This window comes from Apodemus sylvaticus, chromosome 6 (genome assembly GCF_947179515.1).
Source record: "Apodemus sylvaticus chromosome 6, mApoSyl1.1, whole genome shotgun sequence".
NCBI lineage: Eukaryota > Metazoa > Chordata > Mammalia > Rodentia > Muridae > Apodemus > Apodemus sylvaticus.
The window spans coordinates 119,656,327-119,682,519 of record NC_067477.1 but is presented as its reverse complement, the minus strand read 5'-3'; the positions used below and the strand labels follow the sequence as shown (position 1 = coordinate 119,682,519).

General features: G+C 39.9%; 1 protein-coding gene across 1 annotated transcript in view; it reads left to right on the top strand.

The window, feature by feature from the left end:
- Positions 1-26,193, top strand: part of Babam2 (BRISC and BRCA1 A complex member 2) — a 376,664-nt gene that overhangs the window by 127,870 nt on the left and 222,601 nt on the right. Inside the window, exon 6 of the mRNA XM_052186334.1 lies at positions 10,563-10,637. Within this exon, the coding sequence (XP_052042294.1) occupies positions 10,563-10,637 (75 nt within the window). The remainder of the gene's footprint in view (positions 1-10,562; positions 10,638-26,193) is intronic.

The following is a 26,193-nucleotide window of genomic DNA, read 5'->3' as shown; positions in this document are numbered from 1 at the left end:
AGGTTGCTATGAACATTGTGGAACATGTGTCTTTGTTATATGTTGGAGAATCTTTTAGGTGTATACCCAGTAGTGGTTGGTATAGCTGGGTCCTCAGCTGGGTCCAATTTTCTGATGAACTTCCAGTCTGATTTCCAGAGTGGTTTTTACCAGCTTCCAATACCACCAGCAATGGAGGAGTGTTCCTCTTTCTCCACATCCTCTACAGCATTTGCTGTCATCCAAGTTTTTGATCTTAGCCATTCTGACTGGTGTGAGGTGGACTCTTCGGGTTGTTTTGATTTGCATTTCCCTGATGACTAGGATGTTGAACATCTCCTTACATACTTGGTATTCCTCAGTTGATAATTCTTTGTTTAGCTCTGTCTCCTTAAGTCTAACTTCTTGAGCTCTTTATGTATATTGGATATTAGCCCTCTATAGGATGTAGGTAAAGGTCTTTTCCTAGTTGTCGTTTTTTGTCCTATTGACAGTGTCCTTTGCCTTACAGAAGCTTTGCAATTTTATGAGATCCCATTTGTTAATTCTTGATCTTAGAGCATAAGCCTTTGATGTTTTGTTCAGGAAAATTTCCCCTGTGCCCATGTGCTTGGGGCTCTTACACAGTTTCTTTTCTATTACTTTTAGTGTGTCTGGTTTTATGTGGAGGTCCTTGATCCACTTGGACTTGAGGTTTGTATAAGGAAATAAAAATGGATCGATTTACATTCTTCTGCATGCTAACCACCATTTGAACAAGCACCATTTGTTGAAAAGGCTATCTTTTTTTCCACTGGATAGCTTTTGCTCCTTTGTCAAAGATCAAGTGACCATAGGTGTGTAGGTTTATTTCTAGGTCTACAATTCTATTCCATTCATCTATCTGCCTGTCTCTGTACAAATACAATGCGGTTTTTATCACTATTGCTCTGTGGTACTGCTTGAGGTCAGGGATGGCGATTACCACAGAAGTTCTTTTATTGTTGAGAATAGATTTTGCTATCCTGGAGTTTTTGTTATTCCAGGTGAATTTGAGAATTGCTCTTTCTAACTCTATGAAGAATTGATTTGGAATTTTGATGGGGATTGCATTGAATCTGTAGATTGCTTTTGCCAAGATGGCCATTTTTATTATATTAATCCTGCCAATCCGTGAACATGGGAGATCTTTCCATCTTCTCAGATCTTCTTTGATTTCTTTCTTTCTTCAGAGACTTGAAGTTCTTGTCATATAGATCTTTTACTTGCTTGGTTAGAGTCATACCACTGTTTTAATATCATTTATGACTATTGTGAAGGGTGTCATTTCCCTAATTTCTTTCTCTGCCTGTTTATCCTTTGAGTAGAGGAAGGCCATTGATTTGTTTGAGTTAATTTTATATCCAGCTACTTTGCTGAAGTTGTTTATCAGCTATAGGAGTTCTTTGGTTGAATTTTTGGGGTCACTTAAGTATACTATCTTATCATGTGCAAATAGTGATATTTTGATTTCTTCCTTTCCTTTGACCTTCTTTTGTTGTCTAATTGCTCTAGCTAGGGCTTCAAATACTACATTGGATAGGGAGAGAGGGGGCAGCCTTGTCTGGTCCCTGATTTTAGTGGGATTGTTTCACGTTTCTCTCCATTTAATTAGATATTGGCTACTTGTTTGCTATATATTGCTTTTACTATGTTTAGGTATGGGCCTTGAATTCTGATCTTTTCAATACTTCTTACATGAACGGATTTTGAATTTTGTCAACTTCTTCTTCGGCATCTAATGAAATGATCATGTGTTTTTTTTTCCTTTGAATTTATTTATGTAGTAGACTATATTGATGGATTTCAGTATGTTGAACCATTCCTGCATCCCTGGGATCAAGCCTACTCTATCATGGTGAATGATTGTTTTGATGTGTTCTTGGATTCGTTTTTAAAGAATTTTATTGAGTATTTTTGCATCAATATTCATAAGGGAAATTGGTCTGAAGTTTTCTTTCTTTCTTTGGTCATTGTGTGGTTTTGGTATCAGCGAAACTGTGGCTTCATAGAATGAATTAGGTAGTGTTCCTTCTGTTTCTATTTTGTGGAATAGTTTGAAGAGTATTGGTATTAGGTCTTCTTTGAAGGTCCGAAAGAATTCTGCACTAAACCCATCTGGTCCTGGTCCTTTTTTGGTTTGGAGACTTTAAATGACTGCTTCTATTTCTTTAGGGGTTATGGGACTGTTTAGATGGTTTATCTGATCCTGACTTAACTTTGGTATTTCGTATCTGTCCAGACAGTTGTCCGTTTCATTCAGATTTTCCAGTTGTCTTGAGTATAGGTTTTTTTAGTTGGATCTGATGATTTTTGAATTTCCTCAGTTTCTGTTGGTTTGTCTCTCTTTTCATTTCTGCTTTTGTTAATTTGGATACTGTCTCTGTGCCCTGTGGTTAGTCTGGCTAAGGGTTCATCTATCTTGTTGATTTTCTCAAATAACCAGCTCCTGGTTTTGTTGATTATATGGTTCTTTTTGTTTCTATTTGATTGATTTCATCCCTGAGTTTGATTATTTCCTGACATCTACTCCTCGTGGGTATATTTGTTTCTTTTTGTTCTTATTAATGCATTGATATGGTCTCAGCATCTTCCTGCCTCTTGATACCTACTTTAGTGATAATGTGTGCTAGTTCTGTAGTTAGCCCCTTTACTCTAATGGAGTGATTCTGATACTTTAATGCTGAGCCTCTTGAGGTCATAAGGTGAGTTAAAGCACCCAAGAACCCTTCAAGGGCAGTGATAGTTACATCTAAGCTCACAGTAGTCAAGGCCCAGTGACATACAGGAATGACAGTAGAGAAGTAAAAGTTCTGGACATGAGTTAGCATCTAAGTAAGCAAGGAAGAACTAGGATGCAAAGGTGAGCCTCTAGGTACAGACAAGTGAGGGCTAGGCATAGGGTTCAGGGTTATACCATAGGACAGCTTGCTAGCAGAGACACTGTCAGACCAGGAATCTGCAAGGTTAACACAGGATTCTGCAAGAGAGAAAAAAGCTTGATTTTCAGCCAACATGTTTCAATCAAGAACAATATTAGCTTGTTTTCACTGCTATAAACTTACTGTGATCTTGTTCAATTAAGACAACCTAGCCATGTTGTCTTACACTCCCAGGGGTCCACACTGAGTGGATCTGTCTGCGCTAGGGTTAAGGAAGGGCACAGCGGTGCGCTGGGAGGGGCTCACAGGGAGCCGCAGGCCAGGGCGCCCATAGGCAGGATTTCAAGAAACCATGGAGAAGCAGAAACGTGGTTGATGACTGTGAAGAGGAAGACATACTGGAGTGGTTATCTCTGAGTAGATGGTGTTCAGACTTAAGTAGGAGTGCAGTGGTCAGGTGTAACAGTGGAAAAGCCAAGAAACAACCATCACAAAGGAATTAGACTCCTTTCTCCTCTCCCCTACTATTTCTCTCTCTCTCTCTCTCTCTCTCTCTCTCTCTCTGTGTGTGTGTGTGTGGTGTGAATGTACCACATGTACTTCATGTGGTATGCATGTACATGTATGTACACATGCATGTGAAGGACAGAGACTGATGTAGGGTGACTTCACTTCAGATATCAAGGTACAGTTCCTGGCTAAATTCAAAGCCTGCCATGTCAGCTGGTCTAGGCAGCCAGTTTGCTCTGGGATTCCCTATCTTCACATCCTCCAGTGTCTTGAGGAATATCACAAGGCTTTTCTCTTAACCTTGTACTCTTTAGTAATTTATTAGTGACGTGATAACATAGAGCTTAAGGTTGAGCTCCACTCCCCTTTTCTGTTGAAGGAATTCTCCTCTTTCAGCCTCTGGTTTCCCCTTGCTTTAAAGTAGATAGAAGTGGATGACATCTATTAAACGTGGTTTGGGGAAAAGTAATACATTTTAAGAATGTCTTTAGAGTGTGATAGTCTAATAAGACTAGCTATATGCTTCTATTCTTGTGAAAGAAATTTCCACAAACCTCCAGACTAATTGGTTGTCACTTGTAAGAATTACCCCTACCACATTTTCCCAAATGAAGTTAGAGTCACCCTTCCAGTTAGTTCTTGGCCTTTACCTTCTTTGAGTGGCACTAGTCCATTTCCTAGGAAAGCTCATTGTGGATAAGGGAGCAGTTCCTAAGACAGGAAGGAAGATGCCTTGCGGCAGACAACCTGACTGGAATGTGTTGAGCACAAGATGTCTAACTGTCACTCTTCAGAGATGAAGAGAGCTGTGGGACAGCTGCTTCGAAGCAGAAAAGCCTAGCACCAGGAAATTGCCAAACTCAACCTTGTCAGCTGGAGCAATTGCCAACACACTCCCACTTAAACAGAGGAGGTCGCATGTATTCAGGGCTAATGCTGGGGACAGTGCCATTAAGACAGTTGGCAGGAAGGCTGACATTTTCACGGTCATAGGTCAGGTAATTTTCTATATCTATCCAAGAAGAGGTCTGACCAGGGACTGACTAAAAAAAATCAAATTATTCTCTTTACTTGGCTGCATCTAAATGACTCATTTACAGCTTACGGGAAGGAATGCTGTAGAAGTAATCTTCGACAGTACAACAGAGTGACTGAAATCAAGTATAAAGACAGCCATTGTATGTGGGTGAGCAATGCTTGTATGTATGAGTGTGTATGTGTGTGTATGTGTGTGTGTGTGAAAGAGAGACAGACAGACAGACAGACACAGAGACAGACTCTGTGTGTGTGTTTGTGACTGTGTGTGTGTATGAGTGACTCTGTGTGAGTGTGTGTGTGTGAGAGAGAGACCATTGTGTTACTGACTGTGTGACTGTGTGTGTGTGTGTGTCTATGAGTGACTCTGTATGAGTGTGTGTGTGTGAGAGAGACCGTGTGTGTGTGTGTGTGTGACTGTGTGTGTATGTGAGTGACTCTGTGTGACTGTGTGTGTGTGACTGTGTGTGTTTGTGAGTGACTCTGTGTGACTGTGTGTGTGTGTGACTATGTGTGTATGTGAGTGACTCTGTGACTGTGACTGTGTCTGTGTGACTGTGTGTGGGTGTATGTGTGTGCTTTCCTCCTCATAGTGTGTCTGTAATTTCAGTGTTACACAACGACAGGCCTTAGTCTGATATTTGCTCAGTTTCCCGAAGGCGGCTTAGCTGATAGATCATAGGAGAGTCAGTGACAGCTACCAGCAGAGTCCTTGCGCTGCAGTGGCCAGCATTTCCAGTGCCTTAGAGATGAGTGAGAGTTGTCTGTGCTCTCCTGTAATGTTTCTGTGGCTCTGGGGCTTGAGCCCGAGCCTGTGCAGTCTCAGCAGTCCTTTTGCTGCTGAGCTGGATCTCCAGCCTGAGTTCTTTTCGCTCCTTGCGTAGTGGGCGCTGGATCCAGCAACTCATCTACAGAAATGGGCACTGAGAGAAGATAAACATGGCTCCTGTACCAACATCCCATGGTTTGAATGTCACCAACCCAATAGTTTGTATAATTAATATGTGCCGGTAAAATAGTTTTTTCTGGAAGGAGGTATGGTCGGCTTGGAGGCAGGAGATCATCAGTCACTTTCTTTCCCACTATAGTAAATTCTATTTCTATCACAAGTCTTTTTCTGACTTTAGTTTTATACCCTAACCCATTGCAGATAAACTGTTTTATTTTGGCCTTTGGACCAACAATTATTTTCCTGTGACTTCAGTTGTGTCAGCCAACCCCTTGGTATCAGCGCGAGGAGCCACCTTCTGAGAAAGGATGTGGAGGGACTGTCCGTCTGAGAGGCTTTTTCTTTTTTTTTTTAAAACACTTGGTCTAAAAGAGTTGATAAAATAAAAATGTATCATATGAACTAAAAGAGTACCAACACTATAAAATGTAGTAAGTGGACCAAAATAACTTGCAATTCACATGAGTCCAAGTGTTAAAAAAATATCTAATTATTTTTTGTTACCTTATATGTGCAAGAGTTCTTATAATTCTTTAAATCCCACATTTTATTTCTTTTATTGGTTTTTCAAATATATGTATGTGTGTATATGTGTGTATATGTGGTATATAGATATATACATACATATACAGGCCATCAGATTTGACCATTTCAAACCATCAGATCACAATTTCAACTGTAGACTCATATCTTGCACTAGCAGATAGAAATAGTTGTTTATTTATTGCTAGGTAGCTTGCCGACATAAGTTGAGAATGAAGACTAAAGGGGTTGAATTTCATTTATCGTCTCCCCAACCCTTTCCCACTTTGTTGGAATCCTTTGGCACCTTTTAAAGCCTCGCCTCCAGATGACTTAACAGGTACTCACTCCTTCTGTGGATGAGTATTGGACATCCTGCAGGGGCTGGGGATTCTTCACACTGTGGGGGGGAGTTCCTGTGGCCCATGGACCCCTCTCCTGCTTATTGAGCCCAGCCACTCTCCCGGCCTGCCCTTCCCTCTGCATGCAGCAGGGCCTGCCTCCGCCTTCTGCTGTTTTGGATCCTTTCTTTCCTTGCTCAGTTCCTCTTTGTCACCTTACTCTGTAAAGGAGGAAAATCTCCGCACTAAGGATTTTCAACAAGGAAAGTTATGATCTGATGATAGAGTGTTGAGGAAAAAATGAGATGCACCTGAAAAGGTGCAGAGGGGCCAATCGATGGCAGAGTTCGGCCTGGAGACCTTGCAGCTCCCTCCAGGGGTAGCAGGTGGCAGTGACATGAGAAGTGGCTGCACTCCAGTGGTATGTTTCCACTCTGGTAATGAGATAGGAGGGAAAGCTACAAGTCTGGGTGACTGTGGGTTCTTTTGTTGCTGTTAGTTTTGTTTTGTTTTGTTTTTGTCTGCAAGAATAATAGAATTAGGTCCGAGTGGTGGTGGCCCACACGTTTAATCCCAGCACTTGGGAGGCAGAGGCAGGCAGAATTCTGAATTCAAGGTCAGCCTGGTCTCTGGAGTAAGTTCCAGGACAGCCAGGACTACACAGAGAAACTCTGACTCGAAAAAAACAAATCAAAACAAAACCCAACCAACCAAAAAAAAAAAAACAAAAAACAAAAAAAGAATAATAGAATTATAATTTATTGCACTGAACAATAAATATCAAGGAAAGAATACAAAATCAGGAATTTTCATGGTATTGGAGAAGTAAAACTTGAACTAGGAAACCATCGGGAGTGAGATAGAGCATTTTGGGAGCATTGGCATATAAATATTTAAGGTTCTGAGCTTGCATGAGGCTTGTTGGAATGTGTAGTGAAGCTGAAAGGTCTTGGGGTTAAGCTCATTGTTTCTTGGTTGAGGAGATTAGACCTGAGGCCAACTGGTATAGAGAAGAGTCTGGAATGTGGCCCTAGATGCTAAGAGAATTATGGTCCAAGCAAGCAGTGATTGCCCTGCCAGAGTGCTGCTGACAGGACCCTGAGATGAGGACGGGAATCATCATGGACTTTGGCTGTGAGGGGGTCATTGGTGACCTTGCAAGAGCTGTTTTGGTGGAGTGATGGGTAAGCAGGGTCTCGTAGAGAGAAAACAAAAGTGCAAATGCAGACCTCAAATAGACTCATTTTTTCAGAAGGATGATTTTGTAATGTGGAACAAACTAAGATGGGAGCTTAACAAAGAGGTGAGATGAAAGATGCTTGTGTGATGCTTGTGTGGTGCTTGTGTGGTGCTTGTGTGGTGCTGATGGGCGAGTGGAGAGCAAGAAGAGAGGCTCGCTTGGGAGCATGGGTTCCTGGCTGAGCACTGTACACAATCCCAGAGGAAGACGTTCTGTTTTATCTCTGTGCTCTCAGTACCCAACGGGTTAGTAACTTTTAATAAAACCCCATTCCACACGATAGAGTTAGATGTTAGCACTAGCCTTAATTCGTTCAAGGTTTGATCCCCTTCTTGACAGAACCAGTATATCTCTGATCCAAAGAACCATAGTTCAATGGTATGTTAGCTTTAGAGTCTTCTAGGGGCTAAACCTAACACCAGAAGTCTTGGGCTCAATAAAAGGGAAATTAGGCTAGGATCTCACCACTATTCTTTCAGGGTCCCTTGGAGGTGTTTGCAGATCATCTGTGGCCCAGAGTGAGGCTTTGAGTAGCTGCTTAGCTTTGAGAATCAGGCTTGGGCCTCACCTTGGCATTCCTGGTATGCTTCTCTCTCTTACTCACCACATCTTTGGGGTACTACTCATTTCTTCCTTTTCTGTCACGAGGTTGGGCTGGGGATGATGCTGAGATGTGTCCTTAGCAAGAGCCGAGTGCACACTGGGAGCCGAGGTAAGTGGTAAGCAAACAGGGAGCCTGGCCGAGGGCCGCTATCACTGTCACCTTCTGAGCTGAAGTTTATCCTTAGCCTCCTTTCTTCCTTTCTTTTTTCTTTTTTCTTTTTTTTTTTTTTCTTTTTTTTTTTTTTTTTGGTTTTTTTTTTTTTTTTTTTTTTTTTTTTTGATTTGGCTTTTTCGAGACAGGGTTTCTCTGTGTAGCCCTGGCTGTCCTGGAACTCACTCTGTAGACCAGGTTGGCCTCGAACTCAGAAATCCACCTGCCTCTGCCTCCCAGAGTGCTGGGATTACAGCGTGCGCCACCACCGCCTGGCTTTTATCCTCATTTCTAAAGTTTCTAGTCAGAGTATTATGATAAGCAGAGCCCTTGAGTTAGTGTGCTTGTAGCAGAGCAGGGTGAAACCCGTGGAACCTTCTGTAAAGGTGTACACAGCTTATATGTAGCTCTTCCATCTAGTCCTAAAAATTATTTGGGAATGTTTCTATACTTAAAGCTATGGTTTAGGAGTTTGTTTGGTTGAGTTTTTGAAGGGTTGGAAGGCAAAAACGATACTGTGAGCTCTGAGTACTCACACTATGAAAGGAAAGGGATCGGGTAAATATTAAAAATACTTGTTCTTTGAGAAAATATGTGATTTTTATTTATGTATATATAGTATACATAAATACTGCAATATATAACATTAATACACATACACATATATACTATACATAAATATTATATATACATAAAATATATAATGCATATATGCTATCTTCACCTCTCCTCCAACTCCTCCTAGATTCACACCCACTTCCCTACCCTCCTAGTTTTGTGGGGTTTTTTTTCCTCCCACAAATGACGTCAGTCTGTGCTACACATATGTTCTTGGACGTGTGGCCTTCTATGGAAGGCAGTAGATACTGGGCGCTACACTGACTTTTCCTTCCCCAGTATATCTTCCAGTAGCTGTCACGTGCCGATAGTTCCTTGACTAAATGTGGGACTCCATGCCCAGTGCGTCTCCATGCTGGTGTTCGTCTGGCTTTAGATTGCACAGGCGTTATGCACACTGTCACAGCTGCTGTAAATACCTCTGTGTAGCTGCCCTACTGTGTCCAGAAGATAGCACCTCAGGTTTCCACACTCTTTCTACAATGATCCATGAACCCTAGGTGAGGGGAGGTTATATATAGATGTCCTATTTAGGGATGGGTGTTCTCAAATCTCTTATTCTCTGTACCTTGACCAGTTGTGGGTCTCTTTGTTACTTAGCATCTGTTACAAATAGAAACACCTCTGATGTTAGACTAGACATACGTTAATCTGTGTCTCTAGGCCAAGTGCTCAGTCAGGCTAGAGAAGAAACCATTATTGAAAGTAGTTTTAGCATTTTTTTTTTTTTTTTTTTTTTTTTGGTCAAACACGTCATATCGAAATTCACTGTGTCAAAATTTGAAGCCACACTAAAGGTTTGCAGTGAGAGAGGGTGGGGGACTCGGGCCTCAGACTCATCTGCTTTCCTAAGCATTCATGCCATCACCCTGACTGTGTAATTTACCACCATGTATGCTGACATCCATTATAGGACATGTGCTCATCCAAACTTCCTCTAATGTGGAGTGACACATCAATGCAAACCCGGAAAAGTTTCTAATCTCTTGAAAGTTCACTAATATTATTATTATCAACTAATATTTTCAGTAATTAGAAATTGAAAACACTTAAGCTATGAATAATAACCCCAATTAATTGCTTTGTGCATGTGTTCATGTGTATGCGCACATATGAGTGTGTGTGTGTGTGTGTGTGTGTGTGTGTGTGAGAGTGTGTGTATGAGTGTGTGTGTATGAGTGTGTGTGTGTGTGTGTGTGTGTATGTGTGTGTGTTTTACCAGAGAACACACTCAGGGCTTCATGCACTCGTGGTTAGCACTGCTTCTAAGCAAACTATTCAGTGATCTCAGGATTCCAAGAACTCTATGCAGAGGCAGCAAAGCTGTGTGAGATCCCGAGTCAGACACATGGTGGTAAATTACAGAGTCAGGGTGATGACAGGAAACCAGGTGAGTCTGAGGGGCGAGGCGGTCTCTTCCTATTTTAGTTTGTTGAAAAATAATATCCATTCATGTATTCTTTTCACAGTTTTCTTAAAAAGCCAATACTACTTTAAAATTTTATCTTGCATTAAAATGAAGAGTTCTTTTGTTAAAACTGTGCCACTTTAATAGTTTAAGGATTTTTTTTAATATTCTCCTCCTTCCAACCTTATTTTTCTGTCTTGTCTTAGGAAACCCTAATAAGAGTTGTCTCCATATTGAAATAGTTGGTTTTTTCCCTCAGACTTATTGCTATTTATCAATGTTTTTTATTCCTTTTTCTCCCTGCAGACTGGTGAATTCTCAGCTCGTTTTCTATTGAAGTTACCAGTCGATTTCAGCAACATTCCCACATACCTTCTCAAGGTAAAACTATGCATTATCAGTAAGAGAATACAAATCAGAATACAAATAAAACAAGAGAATGCAAGTACTGTGATCATTTAGCTCAATATTTGTATGCCTTGTTTCTTCTCATTTTGTTCAGATAGTGAATTCTAATAAGATGCTTCCTGCAGGGAAATCCGTTGGAATTGTGTTCTTCAGCTATCGTGCTAACCTCAAAAGTTGTTTAGGCATGAGTTTTATTTTGTTTTGTTTTGCTTTGTTTTGTGCAAGGTACATTAGTAGAATAAATAAATTACACTTGGGAAAATCATTTTTATTTAGTAAAAATTATTATTTAGTAAAAATTAGTATTATGAGTCTTATTGGGCTGGAAGACTCATAGATATTGTCTAAGGAATTCTACATATTAAATATGCTAAAAGGGCATTTCATCTTCTTTATGTCAACAATTGAACTCATGTACCTTCAAAGTTGGGCTGTCTCAGAGATTCACTAATCTAATTGGACCAGTATATATTGGATTTGTTAAAGTGGGATCGAGACCTAGGGAGCAGCTATTTAGTAAGGGGTCCCTCCATATATGCTTCGTAGAGAAGAGGTAGTCTCCAAAAGACTACTTGTGGCTAGTGAAAGAAACCAGATAGATCAAAGAACAAGTTCTGAAAAGGAACTGCCCAGCCCACTCAGATGAGGATTGTGGGTTATGATTTAAGACTTGGCTGGCTGCCCACAGCTCCTTTCAACCTGTCCTTATTTAGTTTCAGTCTAATCTTAAACTGTCTCTGCCTTATTGTTTTGTTTTTTCATTTCTGAGACAGGATTTCTCTGTGTAGCCTTGGCAGTCCTAGAACTCAATTTGTAGTCCTCAGCGATTCACATGTCTCTACCTCCCAAGTGCTAGAATTAAAGGTGTGCACCACCACTGCCAAGCTGAATTTTTGCCTTCTTAATTTGGTGTTGTTCCAGAACTGACTGGATTTGTAACTGTTGAGAGAAAAGAAACTAGTAATATCAGCCAGGACTCTGAAGAATGGCTGGAAACTTGCTGTGGTCTTTGGAGAACATTTGCATTAGGAACTCCTTGGCTTGCTGCTTCTATTTGGATGTTCCCTGCTTAATTCTTAGGTCTGTAGCTGTTTCTGTTGGAATACAAATAAAGTTAACTCCTTCAGCTCCTGGGGTTAGCTTTTGCTTTGTCATGATGACAGCAGGTTACCTTACTTTGCCAATTAATTAGCTGGTGAAGCAGAACTTGTGAGCACTGAGATAGCAGGCGACACCCTGCTGATTTGCAGCAGTGAGCCTCATTGCATTATGGGAGGTAACTCACCATCTATTCTTAAGTTCATATTACCAATGATAACAAATGCACTTACTAATGGATTGTTTGATGTTAGGATGTACAATTTAATAAATATCCTATGATATGATTTTACTTTTTATTGTAAGTAGAAATGGCTCTTAATATGATACCTAACTTCAGACCCTAAATTTTACTTTGGTTGAGCTAAGTCAAAGGCTTTGATAAATAAGTTACTTAAGTAAAAACTCAGTCAGTAGAAAAACAGTTTTCCAGTTGCTACTGTGTATTATACAGGCGATAGAAATTGAACACAAACTCAGGTAAACTAAAGGGAAAATGTACTATGCTTCTGTAGTCTGTCTACCCAGCAGCACACTAGCCTGTGTTTTACAGGTTTCAGATCATGTGGATTGGCCTTCCAAGTCTGTCCTTTCGGGCTCAGTTCTCTACCCAATCTGATGTGTTTGAAAGGAGAAACTGTGGTCCATAGAACAGCAGAGAGGCTTCTGAAATTGTTGAAGTGTGACTATTCATACTTCATAGTATTTCAACAAAGAAAGATTATTTTGTAATTATATACATTTGAGCACAAAGAAACAGGCTCTGTATTTGAATCCATGAATTTAGCCAAAGATGAAAGATTTGGAAAAAAATGGACCTCTACTGAGTGTGTACAGGTTCTTTTTTGGAGGGGGGGGTGCTTATAATTACTCCATAATATGGTATAGCAATTATTTGTAAGACTAGATATTTGAAGTTTATGGGAGGATGCACATAGGTTATAGGCATCATTTTATATCAAAAAACTAATTACCAGGCAGACTTTGGCATCCATGAGGAGTCATGGAACCAGTCCTGCTAAGACACTCAGATATGACTGGTTTCTTTCTTATAAGAAAGAGTTAATCATTGGAAGACACTGCTGTTAATTTTGTTAGAGTGAAAACTGGTTCAACATTCTTATTTTTACTATTTGCTTTTATCTTTTTCCTGTTTTCCTAAAAACTACACTTTGTAAGAAAAGAAAAGATTTTAATTTTCCTGCTAAATTTTTTATTAATTGAATAAGAAGTACTCAAATTCCTCCTCTCTCCTCTCTCCGAGAGGATGCTTCCCTCCCCACACCTCCCCTCCCTGGGGCCTCAAGTCTCTGGAGGATTAGGCAGAGCTTCTCCCACTGAGGATAGACTAGGCATTTTCACTTCTGATTTTGTTAATTTGGATAAGGTCTCTGTGTCCTTTAGTTAGTTTGACTAAGGCTTTATCTAGCTTGTTGATTTTTCTCAAAGAGCCAGCTTTTTTTGTTAATTTTTTTTTTTTTTTTTGGTATCATTTTCTTTGTTTCTAATTCGTTGATTTCTGGCCTGAGTTTGGTTATTTCCTGCCATTTACTCCTTTTGGTTGGGTTTGCTTCTTTTTATTCTAGGGCTGTCAGATGTGCTGTTAGGTTGCTAGTGTAGGATCTCTCCAATCTCTTTATGAGAGCACTTAGTGTAATGAATTTTCCTCTTACTATTGCTTTCATTGTGTCCCATAAATTTGGCTGTGCTGTCTCTTAGTTTTCATTAAATTCTAGAAAGTCTTTAATTTCTTTATTTCTTACCTGACCAAGTTATCATTGAATAGGGAGTTGTTCAATGTCTATGGGTATGTGGGCTTTCTGTTGTTTTTGTTGTTGTTGAAGTCCATGGTGATCTGATAGAATGCATGGAATTATTCTTGTATCTGTTGAGGCCTGTTTTGTGACTGGTTATATCATCAATTTTGGAGAAGGCTTTATCTAGCTTGTTGATTTTTCTCAAAGAGCCAGCTTTTTTAGCACCATGAGGTGCTAAGAAGAAGGTATATTCTTTTGTTTTAGGGTGAAATGTTCTGTAGATATCTGTTAAATCCATCTGGTTCACAACCTCTATTAGTTTTACTGTGTCTGTTTAGTTTCTGTTTCAGTGACCTGTCCATTGGTGAGAGTGGGGTGTTGAAATCTCCCATGATTATTGTGTAGCGTTCAATGTGTGTTTTGAGCCTAGTAAAGTTTCTTTTATGAATGTTGGTGCCCTTCCATTTGGGGTATAGATGTTCAGAATTGAGTCTTTCTCTTGGTGGACTTTTCCTTTGATGAATATGAAGTGCAATTTGCTTGGAAAACTTTTTTCCAGCCTTTTACTCTGAGGTATTATCTGTCTTTGTCATTGATGTGTGTTTTTCTCATGCAGCAAAATGCTGGATCCTGTTTACATATCCGGTCTCTTATCTTCTGTTTGTTTATTTGGGAATTGAGTCTGTTGATTTTGAGAGATATTAGAGACAGATGATTGTTAGCTCCTGTTATATTTGTTGTTGGGAGTGGTATTATGTGCATGTGATTCTCTCCTTTTGGGTTTGTTGTGAGATGATTAATTTCTTGTTTTTTTTTTCCCCCTTTGGTGTAGATATCTACTTTGTGTTGGAGTTTTCCTTCTAGAATGTTTTGTAGGGCTAGATTAGTGTGTTTCTGTGTGTGTATACACCCCCCCCCACACACAGACAGACATATATACATACATGTACATACACACACACACATATATATGTATATATAGTTTAAATTTGATTTTGTCATAGAATATTTTGGTTTATCTATCTATGATGATTGAGAGTTTTGCTGGGTATAGTAATCTGGGCTGGCATTTGTCTTCCCTTAGTAGATTGTATCTTTATACAGACTGTATCATTATACAGACTGTAGTTAAACTCCTATTGGTGGGAATTTCTTTCATAATATCATAGGAAATTGTCAATTGTCACTGGCCTGGGGGGCTAAGTAGCAATTATTTCATGCTGGCAGTGTGTCTTAGTTCCTGTTGCTGTGATGAAACACCACTACCAAAAGCAGCTTAGGAAGGAAAGAGCTTATTTGGGTCTTTTTGAGTCTTATATAGTCAGCTGAGGGAAGCCATGGCTGGAACTCAAACAGGACAGAAACCTGGAGAACAGGAACCATGACGCCAAGGCCATGAGGGTTTTTGCTTGCTGGCTGGCTTGTCATAGCTTGCTCAGCCTGCTTTTGTTTTAGAACCCAGGACCACCAGCCACAATGAGTGGGACCTCCCCTACCAATCACTGATTAAGAAAATGCCTTATAGGCTTGTCTATAGCCCAATCTTCTGGAAACATTTTCTCAGTTGAGACTCCCTCCTCTTTGATAATTCTAGCTTGTGTCAAGTTGACATAAAACTAGCCAGCTTATGGTGCATATAATAAACATAATCTTGCAAAAAATATCACCAGCAACATTTCTTTGGATAAGAAAATGTCATGCAGTCTATGTAGTTGTAGAGTACCCCTCCACAGGATATGATCAGGCCAGGCCAGAAGCAGAGCCAAAACTGATTTACTGTGACTGAAGTATGTAGACTTCTGGTTTCTGCAGTAATCTTACTGGCTTCATTTTATGTGATACAGTGAGAGTATTCATCCCAATGGAATGCTTGCTGACATTTTGTTCCCCTGCGGAATCTGAGTCCTTATACTATGAAAATGAAAGGTGCAGGTGAAAAAGCCAAACCATTCACCTGTCAGGAGACAAGGTAGTCATCTTCTAAGGCCACCTACTGTGGCTGTCTAATCAGTCAGGATGTCCTGGGAAAAACACAGTTCACTCTGCCAAGTAGAGACAGACAGCAGATGTGCAGGTGAGCCTGTCAAGATGTTTAGGAAGCTAAGACAGGCAGAGAGTTGCAGTGAAGGCCCTGCTGGCTAGCACTAGCATACAGTGGCTCAAGCACTTCTCTAACAGCAGTACTGAAGCCTCCCTATTGCTGCCAGCTTCTGAATGTTACAGGAGCAGCTTCCTCAGCAGCACCTGGCTGTCTAATAGGTTAAGCACCTGCTAGCAGCCTTCTTTCAGTCAAGCCTGGTTTAGCAGATGCTTTTGGGGCCAGGCAGGTTCTGAGAGACAGTGGCTCTGGCTTGGTGTCCTGTAGTAGGACATGGTGAGAACGACAGTGAACCTGCAAGCCCATGCTTCATTTAGCATAGCAGCTGCTGTACAGCTAGAGAATGTTTCCCTGTGACAGTAGGGCCTGATGTGCCAGATATGCAGATGCTTGTATAGGGAGCCCAGAAGCTCAGAGTTTTAAGTTTATGAATATGAAAACTGCCTTTTTAAATGATGGCAAAGATACTTATTTTTACTATTGTTTATATATTTCTTGTGTGTGTGTGTTCATGTCAAGGCATGTATGTGGAGGGAGGTCAGCAGACAACTTGCAGAAGTCATTTCTCTCCCTTTGACATGTGGGTTCCTGGGACTGAACTCAGGTCATCAGACTTGTTAACAAGCACTGTCACCCATTGAGCTATTTCTTTTTTGTTGTTGTTGTTTTTCCGAGACAGGGTTTTTCTGTATAGTCCTGGCTGTCCTGGAACTCACTCTGTAGACCAGGCTGACCTCGAACTCAGAAATCTGCCTGCCTCTGCCTCCCAAGTGCTAGGATTACAGGCGTGCACCACCACCGCCCGGCTTGAGCTATTTCTTTACTCTGATACATATATTTTTAAAAAACCCATGCATAGGCTGAAGCAAGAGTATCTCTTCATGTCAGTCATGACCTATAAATATGATAACCAGCAACAGTGGAAAGCTGTTTTTCCCCTGGCCTGTATGTTCAGTTTGTGATGTGATGAACTAAAGATGAGTGATTTGAACTAGGGTTTTAGTCAATATCTGAGCCCCACAGTGTCCTGTGCTGTTATGATCTCCACAGTAGAACCTACCAAATGGGTAGCATTTGGTTTTGGTGTTCAGTCTATACAGAATACCTCAGTGTTGACTTGGACTCAGATGTACTAGGATTAGGAATCTTACCCCCAAATCTAAGCATTAATTATTGCCCTTAAGTACCATATAATAAAATTGCACATACAGTTAACAAATATTAATTGGAAATAATTAAGTGCTAACTGGACACTTACCTATATAGTAAACTTTTTTTTTTTTTTTTGATTTGTTTTTTTTTCGAGACAGGGTTTCTCTGTATAGCCCTGGCTGTCCTGGAACTCACTCTGTAGACCAGGCTGGCCTAGAACTCAGAAATCCACCTGCCTCTGCCTCCCAGAGTGCTGGGATTACAGGCGTGTGCCACCACTGCCCGGCTGTACGTTTTTTTTTTTTTTAAAGAAATAGCATATAAATTCATAATACGCATGAATATGACTATCTTACTGATTGTCTGCCTTTGAAAAGTGTAAAAGCTACATTAGTTGAAAACAGCCATTTCTTTCCCATAATTATAAGAAATATGTGATGTATGTTTGAAAGTATTTGTGTGACAGTCACATTTTGTGCCTTGTTGTCAAGGATCAGGTCTCAATAAGTTGGTAGAGCTTTGAAACTTGTCATGTTTCTGCCCTTTCCTTAGGACTGGTGGAGGGGCTTGTACTCTGTCTCAGGGAATGAATCCTTGCGTTGTCTTTTACGACTCAGTGCTGCCTGGAAGTCCAGGTAGCCTTAGCAGTTTTCTAGGAAGGTCATGCTCGATCCAATCGTCTCTCTCCCCAATAGTCCCTTTATATGGGGTTGGGAAGGCACATCAGGGGTCACTCTTGGTGGTCCTTACTTTCCAGCATCATCAATTGTGACCCCGAGGCCTTCCCATCCTCCTAGTGACTGTAAACTTAGAGGTGGACCCCAGTGTGTGTGTATGTGTGTGTGTGTGTGTGTGTGTGTGTGTGTGTCTGTCTGTCTGTCTGTCTGTCACATTTAATTGATGCCTCCGAATTTGAGACCTTTTACTTGAGGTGATTTTTTTTTTTTATCCAATAAAGCCGCACTTAATAAGCAGCCTTTAGGAAGACTGTTTTAACTCATTCTTGTGCAATCTGGCTTTGAAGCAGAGCAGTTGTCTGGTGCTTGAAAGGGGATAATGAATTCTTGTGGAGCTCTCATCTTCTTATCTCAAGGGAAATAGTTTCTGTCTAATCAAATAGGAGGGTGCATACTTTTATAAAAGCAGGAATGTGTACCTATGAGAAAACACAGAAAAGAAGTGTGCTGTGTATTCCAGTAAGAAGCCTGATCTATCCTTGATAACTTGGAGCCAAAATTTGCATTTTGGACTTAATCATGCAGGAACAGGAGATGGGCTGAATGTTTACTCTGCTGGGAAATGTTGGCTGTTTCTTCATTAAGTATGGGACTTGTGACTTTTAGTTCATCGTCCTTGTCATACCTCTCTTCTGTAGGCAGAGAAGCCAGGCTTTGAGAACAGCTCTTTCTAGCTAAGGGCCAGCAATTTCTAAAGGGCATGATAGTAAAATTTTAGGCTGATGTGCCATATGGTTTCTGTCACAACTTTTCTGCTGTCATGATATAGAAGCAGCTACATGCAGTATATAAATGAGTGAGTATGGCTCAATGCCAATAAAACTTTATTTTCAAAAGCAGGCCTTGAGTTGGATCTTGCTCATGAGCAGTAGTTTGCTCCTCTTCTAGATTATGGAAGGGGTTATTTCTGTACAAAGATGTGTGGTAAGTTATGGATAGACAAATAAGTGGATCTGACAGCTGTGAGTGGTTGAGGGACTAGTCTTCCCGAAGAGACTCCTGAGAGCTGTCTAGACCCCTCTACCATATGGTGACAGCAATCGGCCCCTGTGCTCGAACCAGATCCATAGTGGCCTTGATTTTTTGGATTTCCTGGCCTCTTAGACCATAGGAAATAGCCTACTTTTTAAAAAAGCTATTTAGTTATGTAGTATTTTGATAGAGCAATCAGAACTGATTAAGATGCTAGACATAGTATTGGGATTATTGGGGATGTCAGAGAACTATAACAAGAGAGCAATTAACAGCTTTCTGTTATAAATTTGAATTTGGATATCTTCCAAAGGTCCCTTTATTAAATGTTTGTGGTCCAGGTTCCAAAAGGTAGATCTAGCAGAAGATGCTCAGGTCAGCGGAAGCACATCCTGAGCTTGTCACTAGAAGTGACTCTGGTCACTTCCTCACCTTCTTGTTAATGAGATGATGAGTTTCATCCTACAATGGGTTCTTAGTGTGATATGTTGTCTTGTTTCGGTTCAAAAGCAGTGGGGAGAGTTAATTATGGGTTGAAGTCTGCAAAATCGTAAATCCAAATTAATATTTTTCTATAAGTTACGCTAGTATGCTAGCTGCTTTTCTTATTGCTGTGATAAAACACCTAGCAAAGGCAGCTTTAGGAAGCAAGGAACTGCCATTTCTCACAGTCTGAAGATGCAGTCCCCCACGACAGAAGAATGAGGGCAGCAGGAGGATGGGAGCACTGACTGCTGGTGCTCCCTCCCTTCCCCTTTCACTCAGTCCCTCTCCCAGGGCCCATGCAATGGTGTGGCCATTGTTGGGTGAGTACCTCAACCTCAGGTAATCTAATCTAAAAATTTCTCATAGGTGTGCCCAGAAGTTTCTGTCCTAAATGTTTCTAGTTCCTATCAAATTGACAATCAGTATGAACCGTGTATCTTAGTTACAGTTTTAACTGTTGTGATAAAATGCCATGACCAAAAGCAACAGGAGGAAAGGCTGTGCTTCATCCCATGATTGTTGTCTAGCATTAAGCCAGGAAGAGAAGTCAAAGCAGGAGCCTGGAGGCAGGAGCTTATGCAGAAGCCATGGGGAACAGCTTACTGATGGCTCATGGTGGCTTGCTCAGCTTGCATTCTTACTGACCTAGGACCACCAGTCCAGGATGGCACTGTCCAAAGACTTGCACACTTTGCATCAGTCATCAGTCAAGAACTTGCCCACAAGGCTTGCTCATAGGCATTTTTTCAGTTGAGGTTCCCTCTTCCCAGGTGACTCCAGCTTGTGTCAAGTTGACATAAGGCTTTCCAGCAGAACATCACACTCAGGTATTTTATTATACTGATAGGAACTTAACTATGTGACTTCTGAACTTGGAGAAAGTATAGAATAGTAATGGCTGGGATATTATTTAGTCATGTAATGAGTATTTAAGAGTGTTATATTTGTTACTTATTCTTTGTATTACTCTGAAAAAAGGATCTCATTTAAATTAACATAAAATTATGTCATTCATTTTTCCCTCTCATTTTTAAAACCCAGAGTTCAGAACTCAGTAACTCACCCCAAATAACTAAATGGGACACGTCGTAATTCTGACAACAGTGCATTTTTGTCTGGAAACTGAAAAATAGTCACAGACTGTGAATTTTCTTATTGTTTTTTTTAATTGTTTTCCAGTTTAATTTTGCTTTTTAAAAAATATGATTGGCTTGTGTTTTTGTTTTTAAAATTATAACTATAGAATGTAACATACTTAAGCGATTTTTCAGTTAACCTGACCTCAGTCTTTTCCCATAGAGAATGCTAATCTTGCAAGTACACTTTGTTCTCTTGCAGTATGTTTTAGTAACACATGTTAGTTCATACATAACTGGTAAAGAGTGGACACAAGCCAGCATAATGCAAAACACTGCTATGGTTTATAGTTGATTTTTTCTACATTAGCATTTTGGTCAGTAATTAATAACAACTGAATGCAGACTGTACCAATGTGAATGCCATGTGAGCGATCCCTTAAAGCCTTGTGTGTTAGACACAGTGTCCTTTCGACGCTGTGTGTCCCTCTGGTTGGCACACACTCTCCATGTAAGTACTTCTTGTCTGCTTTCCCATCACTGTGGAAATGAAAAAGCCAGAGCTCTTCTTTAGAGCGTCATTGTAGTTTGTCCAGATCTGCTGCTCTACATGATTTCTGGTGACCATTTACTTCTGCTTTCCCCCAGAACTCCACACTTCCAGTTTTTCCATTTTTTTTTTATTTTATAGTCTAGCATTTATCTTTTTACTGAAAAATATAACATTGTGGAGAGAAACTAAAGAAAATCTAAACAGATTTTTGCATGTCAGAAGACTCAATATTGTAAGATATCAATTCTTCCTAAACTGTTATATAGACCTAACACAATCCTAGCATGTTAAAATTTTATTAGGCAATTTTTGTAGAAACTGACAACCAGATTCTAAAATTTATTTCAAAATACCCAAGACCCAGAATAGCTTACACAACTTTGAAAAGGAAAAGCAACATTGTAAACCCCAACTTTAATTTCAGACTTGTCATAATACATATGAAATGGAAGTGGAAGGGGAGACTACTTAGTGGGAAAAGGGATCCAGCATGGGGTAGGCAGGGGGATGAGGGTAGACAAGAACAACACTAATGACTGTGTATGTAAATGCTGCTATGAAACCCACTGCATGGTGTACCAACTGAAAACTTAATAAAAATCGTGGACAATATTAAGGTATTTGTAAATAACCAACCAACTTGGGACGTGGTTTTCTGATACAGCAATCAAAAATAGAATAAGGAAATAAAAATATTTGTCTGTACCAAGTCCCTGAAAATCCAAATAGTAAATTATACAGAGTTAATGGTGCTGTCATCTGTTGATCTATTGTTACAGATTAAGACTCTATCTATCTATCTATCTATCTATCTATCTATCTATCTATCTATCTATCTACCTACCTACCTACCTATCTAGTCTTATGCTGTGTATTGACCTTGTGGTCATGTAACACCTACATGCTCTTGGCCATGTATATACATGTTTTCTTGAGGTAGGGGTTGAATTTTGGATTAGTTTTTCAGTTTTCCTTTTAGCATCCTAGCAAATAGATTTGATGAGTAGATTCTTTTGCTTTCTCTACTCAGGTCATTGCCACTGGGTCTCATTAGAGGCTTGCAGAACATGTCAGGTGATAGCTGCCACTCCTTACTACTGCTTCTGTGCTGTCAGCTCTTGATGCCCTCCTGGCTAGTGCCAGCACACACACTATACTTTCCCATCCTATTTGTAATGATATCTTCAGATACTTCTGAAATGCCCGCCTGGAGTGGTAACAGCCTAACTACAGAATTTCTCAGATTTGATTGCTTAGTAATGGTCAACTCACTGTGAAAAAACCCGATTAATTACCAAGCTATAGTAATCCAGTATAAATTCAAAATAAAATATTCATAGCAGACCTATGTGAACCACTGATTTTTGGCAAAAGTACAGAGTTAGTTCAGAGGTAAAAAAAAAAAAAATAATAATCTTTTTAATAAGATGATGCCGGAACAATCAAATATCTATATAGATAATAAGGATAAGGAACTTAAATCTAAAACTTTACATTGTCTACAAAAACAAAATATGATAAACCCCCATAAGGTTTATGTTTTCTTTTAAAATCAGTTTAAATGGATAATTAGTAACTGGGCATGGTGGCACTTTCCAACACTTGGGCAGATTCTGTGATTTCCAGAGTAGCCTGGTCTATATAGTAATTTCTAGGTCAGTAAGGGCTACTTAGTGAGACCCTGTCTAAAACCAGCCAACCAACCAATCAACCAACCAACCAATCAAACAAACAAACAAACAAGAAACTATACCAAACAAAACAAAAAATAAGTATATATCAATGCAGATAACATCTAACCAAGAACTCTTTGGGGTTGTCAATCCTTTTGAGGGTGAATTCTGAACAGTTTTAGAACAATTGCTGTAGACTTTTGCCTGTATATTTAAGTGGATTCAGTTCAAAATACAAATATTTCCAGACTTGTTACATGCTTAATAATGATAGTTCTTAGATCAGAAGGTTTCCATGTTACCAGCTTACATCAATGTAGAGTTGCTCTTTGACGTCAGTGCTACCATGAGTAGCTGGGCTCATGAGCTCTAGAGCTCTAGCTTAGCAAAAGTATCCTTGGATTCGGCACATTTGATTGAGAGTTCAAGTGTGGAAATCTGAAGTGCTTGTCTCTGAGGTATCTAGTGCTTGCCATTTGGAGACGTGACTCATACACAGCATTCTCATTTATTCAAGGGATATGTGTTTTAATGCCATATTTGGAGAGGGACTTCGGTCAGACTCTTGCCACTGTTAGGGGATGCAGTGGATATTTGATCGATCTGCCTTGTGTCTCTTGTCCCTTCCTCCTGTGATAGCATCTCATGCCCAGTGTGAGGAAATAGATCCATGGACGAGATAGACCGATATTGCTGCTGGTATTGTATACCCAGATATTTCCTCTCTTCCGTTCCCACAGTTCTTGTAGGGCTGATCAGCACAGTTCTTAAGACCTAGAAGAGCTTAGATGACCTCAACTTTACCATTCAGAGTCTTAGTAGAAGAAAGGGAAAAATCTTTTCTTTCTCAAGATGTTTTAATGCTAAAGAAATTTGATCTAGGACTATGCTAGCAATGTCCTTCATCACCTCATATCAACATGTCATATAGTAGAGTAAAATGCAAACTAGTTAATGCAGTGTAGCAATTTCTAGTGGCCACATTAAAAAAATTCCAAGGAAACAACTGAACTAGTTTTACTCTTATATTTAATGTATTATATAGTTTCAAAACATTAAAAATATATACTAAAAATAAAATAACATGTATATATAGTGTTTTATAGTTAAGTTTTGGAATTTTTGGCCACCCCTCTGTTCAGTATAGTCACATCCTAAGTGTTGGCAGTAGGCACATTGCTTGGTGGCTTCCATGTTACACAGCCTTATGCTCTGAGTGGGAACAAGGCAACCTTCATGGATGAAGAGCAAAGGTGAGAGGTGATGTTGAGGGGGAAATGGTCCTGTTGAGGGTGAGGGTTAGGTTTTAGTGGTTAGTGTGGGAGTGGTCTGTTAGTTATCATTCCTAGCCAAGCTTTATTTTCAAGTCTTTGAGAGCCTTTCAGAGTTTTTTATTAGGTGTTCTTTCTCTTTTATGTAGGGTGAATTAGGTTCCTATCAGCTTTAGTCAGAAAAATATTGGCTCATATAATAGAGCACTGTTGTCTTCATATGCTTTATGAAAAATTAGCTCAGAGAATGTGGTAACCAGGATGGTTACCCAAGGTTATCCTGTTTGTCTGTCAAAAGCATGTATGGCATGGATTTCAACCCAAAGTTCGTCTTGTTCAGGCTATGCTCTCTACCACAGGCATTTGCCTCAGAAGCTCCTTATAGACCATCCATGGCTTCTTCACATGCAGGAATGAGAATCTGTTCCTAGCATTGTTATGTATTCATTTCCTAACAGTTCTTCCAGATTCAGACACACTGGAATGATGAAACTACTTCACATAGGATTTTTTTGTCTGGGATCCAATAGTAGTGTCAGAAACATATATCACCCCCCCCCACACACACACACACACTCATTCTAAGTGAGTTCAGTGAGCCACTTGACAGTGAGTGGGACCTGGGTCAGTACTCTGCATTTATGGTTCTGTGTATCTGATGTCCTGTAGACAAGGTAGGGTAATCCAGAGCTGTCTCATTTGAAGTGTATTATAGTCTATCCAAGAAACTTTACTAGTACCTTTTAACAATTTTATCATCAAAGAGCAAGACTCACAAGCCTTGTTAAAGCTGTGTAAGATCTGTTTTCCAAGCTGAATAGCATTAGGCAAGGGTCTATAATAATTTTAGAATGATTCAGTCTCCTTGTTATCATGCCTCATGTTGAAAGATGGATACCAGTGCGAGGTTACTGTTCACCCTTTTTAAGAATCATCCTCTTAAATGACCCCAGTGCTCTAATATTTACCCGATAATTGATCCATAGACCCACCTTTTTACTCAAGAGGCTGACATTTATGTTAGGCCACCCTGGCAATCTATAATTGTAGTTAACCCATACTTGATGACACAGAGTTAAAAGTTCAGCTTTATTTACTTCATCAGCACACTAGCGATGTTTCCTTATTAGACAACAGCAGAGCACATTAAGGCAGTTTAATGTCACTAGGAGTGTGACAGAAAGCCACACAAAATGAAAACCTACAAAGCATAAAGCTGGCTCAATTGTGGAATTGCTGCTGTGATCATACTTTTTCACCTTAAAGTTCTATTCCGGCCTTTAAATTAATTTTGTAAAAAGATAGCAGATGCACACTGAGAGTCTTCCGTTTATGATGGTGACTGCTGCTCTGACTCTTCCCCAGAGACATCAACTATTTACAAGATTGTTCCATAAGAGGTCTTCCCACCGCTGGTTCAGTTTTATTTCCCCTTTGTTTTGTTAAATCTAGATAGCCTGGTTCTTCCCTTTCTTAGATAAAGGATGGGAAACTACAACTGTACAAGGCTGTGGTAGCCAGCTAAAGTCCTTGACTTGGGTGGTTCTTTTCAAGGACATTTGTCTTTCACTAATTCACTAGAATGTTTTATTAAAAAAAGTTTTTTTTTTACATGTTTGTGCTTTGTTTTGCAATAAAAAGCTAAGGTGATTTTTTGTTTTTGTTTTGTTTCTGTTTTTGAGACCGGGCCTTATTCTGTAACCCCGGCTAGCCTAGAAGTATGTCATCTGAGTTCACTTTGAACATAGAGATCCACATGTGCCTCTCTGAGTGCTGGGAAATATGTATACTACCATACCCAGCTCTAAGAAAGCATTACAAAATTAAACATTTTAAGGTTTTATGTCATTTCCATGTTCTTTGCCTAGTTTTGCCTGAGAAGCCTAGTGCCGTGAAGTCTGTATTACTGTAAGAAAAATGCTTCAGGGGCATCTGTGGAAAGGAATCCACCCATCCATTTAGTAATTAAACTATGATGTGAGTTGGGGACTCTACTTTAAACATGTATACACACACACACACACACACACACAAATACAGTGAATAAGGTCTGTTTTCACTGTGCTCATCAGTCATATCAGCAATTCAACAAATTATTAATGTACTGTTTAGGAATGTTATTGCAAAGATGTATATCTAAAGCTATCAATATTCTTCTTAGTAAACACTTGTCAGTGACTAGGATATTATTAATTAGTATACTTTAGTTTAATTTATAACTTCCTGGCCTAAAACTATGTGTGTTCATCACAACCCAGTTGTTGTGGGTTAGCTGCCAGGTTTCATGTGGGTCTGTTCTGTGGCTGCAGCCAGTTTTAATGACAGTACTTTTGGTCATTTGAAGGATTTTTAGGATGAGAGGACCCATTTTCAGGCTGTCTTTTGTCAGGATGTCTAATGGTTCTTGACAGGAAGCCCAACCACATGGGTCTCTCCATCAGCAGCTTGATGGTTTTAAAAGCATGGTACCTGACTGAATAGTGGAGAGGAGGGGAGGGAAGGGGAAGGGAGAAGGAGGGGAGGGGACAGGACAGGGGAGGAGAGAAAGAGAGAGGAGAGAAAGGGAAGAAGGTTAAGTGAGGATGCCTTGCATGGCCTTTAATGGGCTCATGTCTGAACTCATCAACTTTGCTTCCTCTGTTCACTACAACAGAAG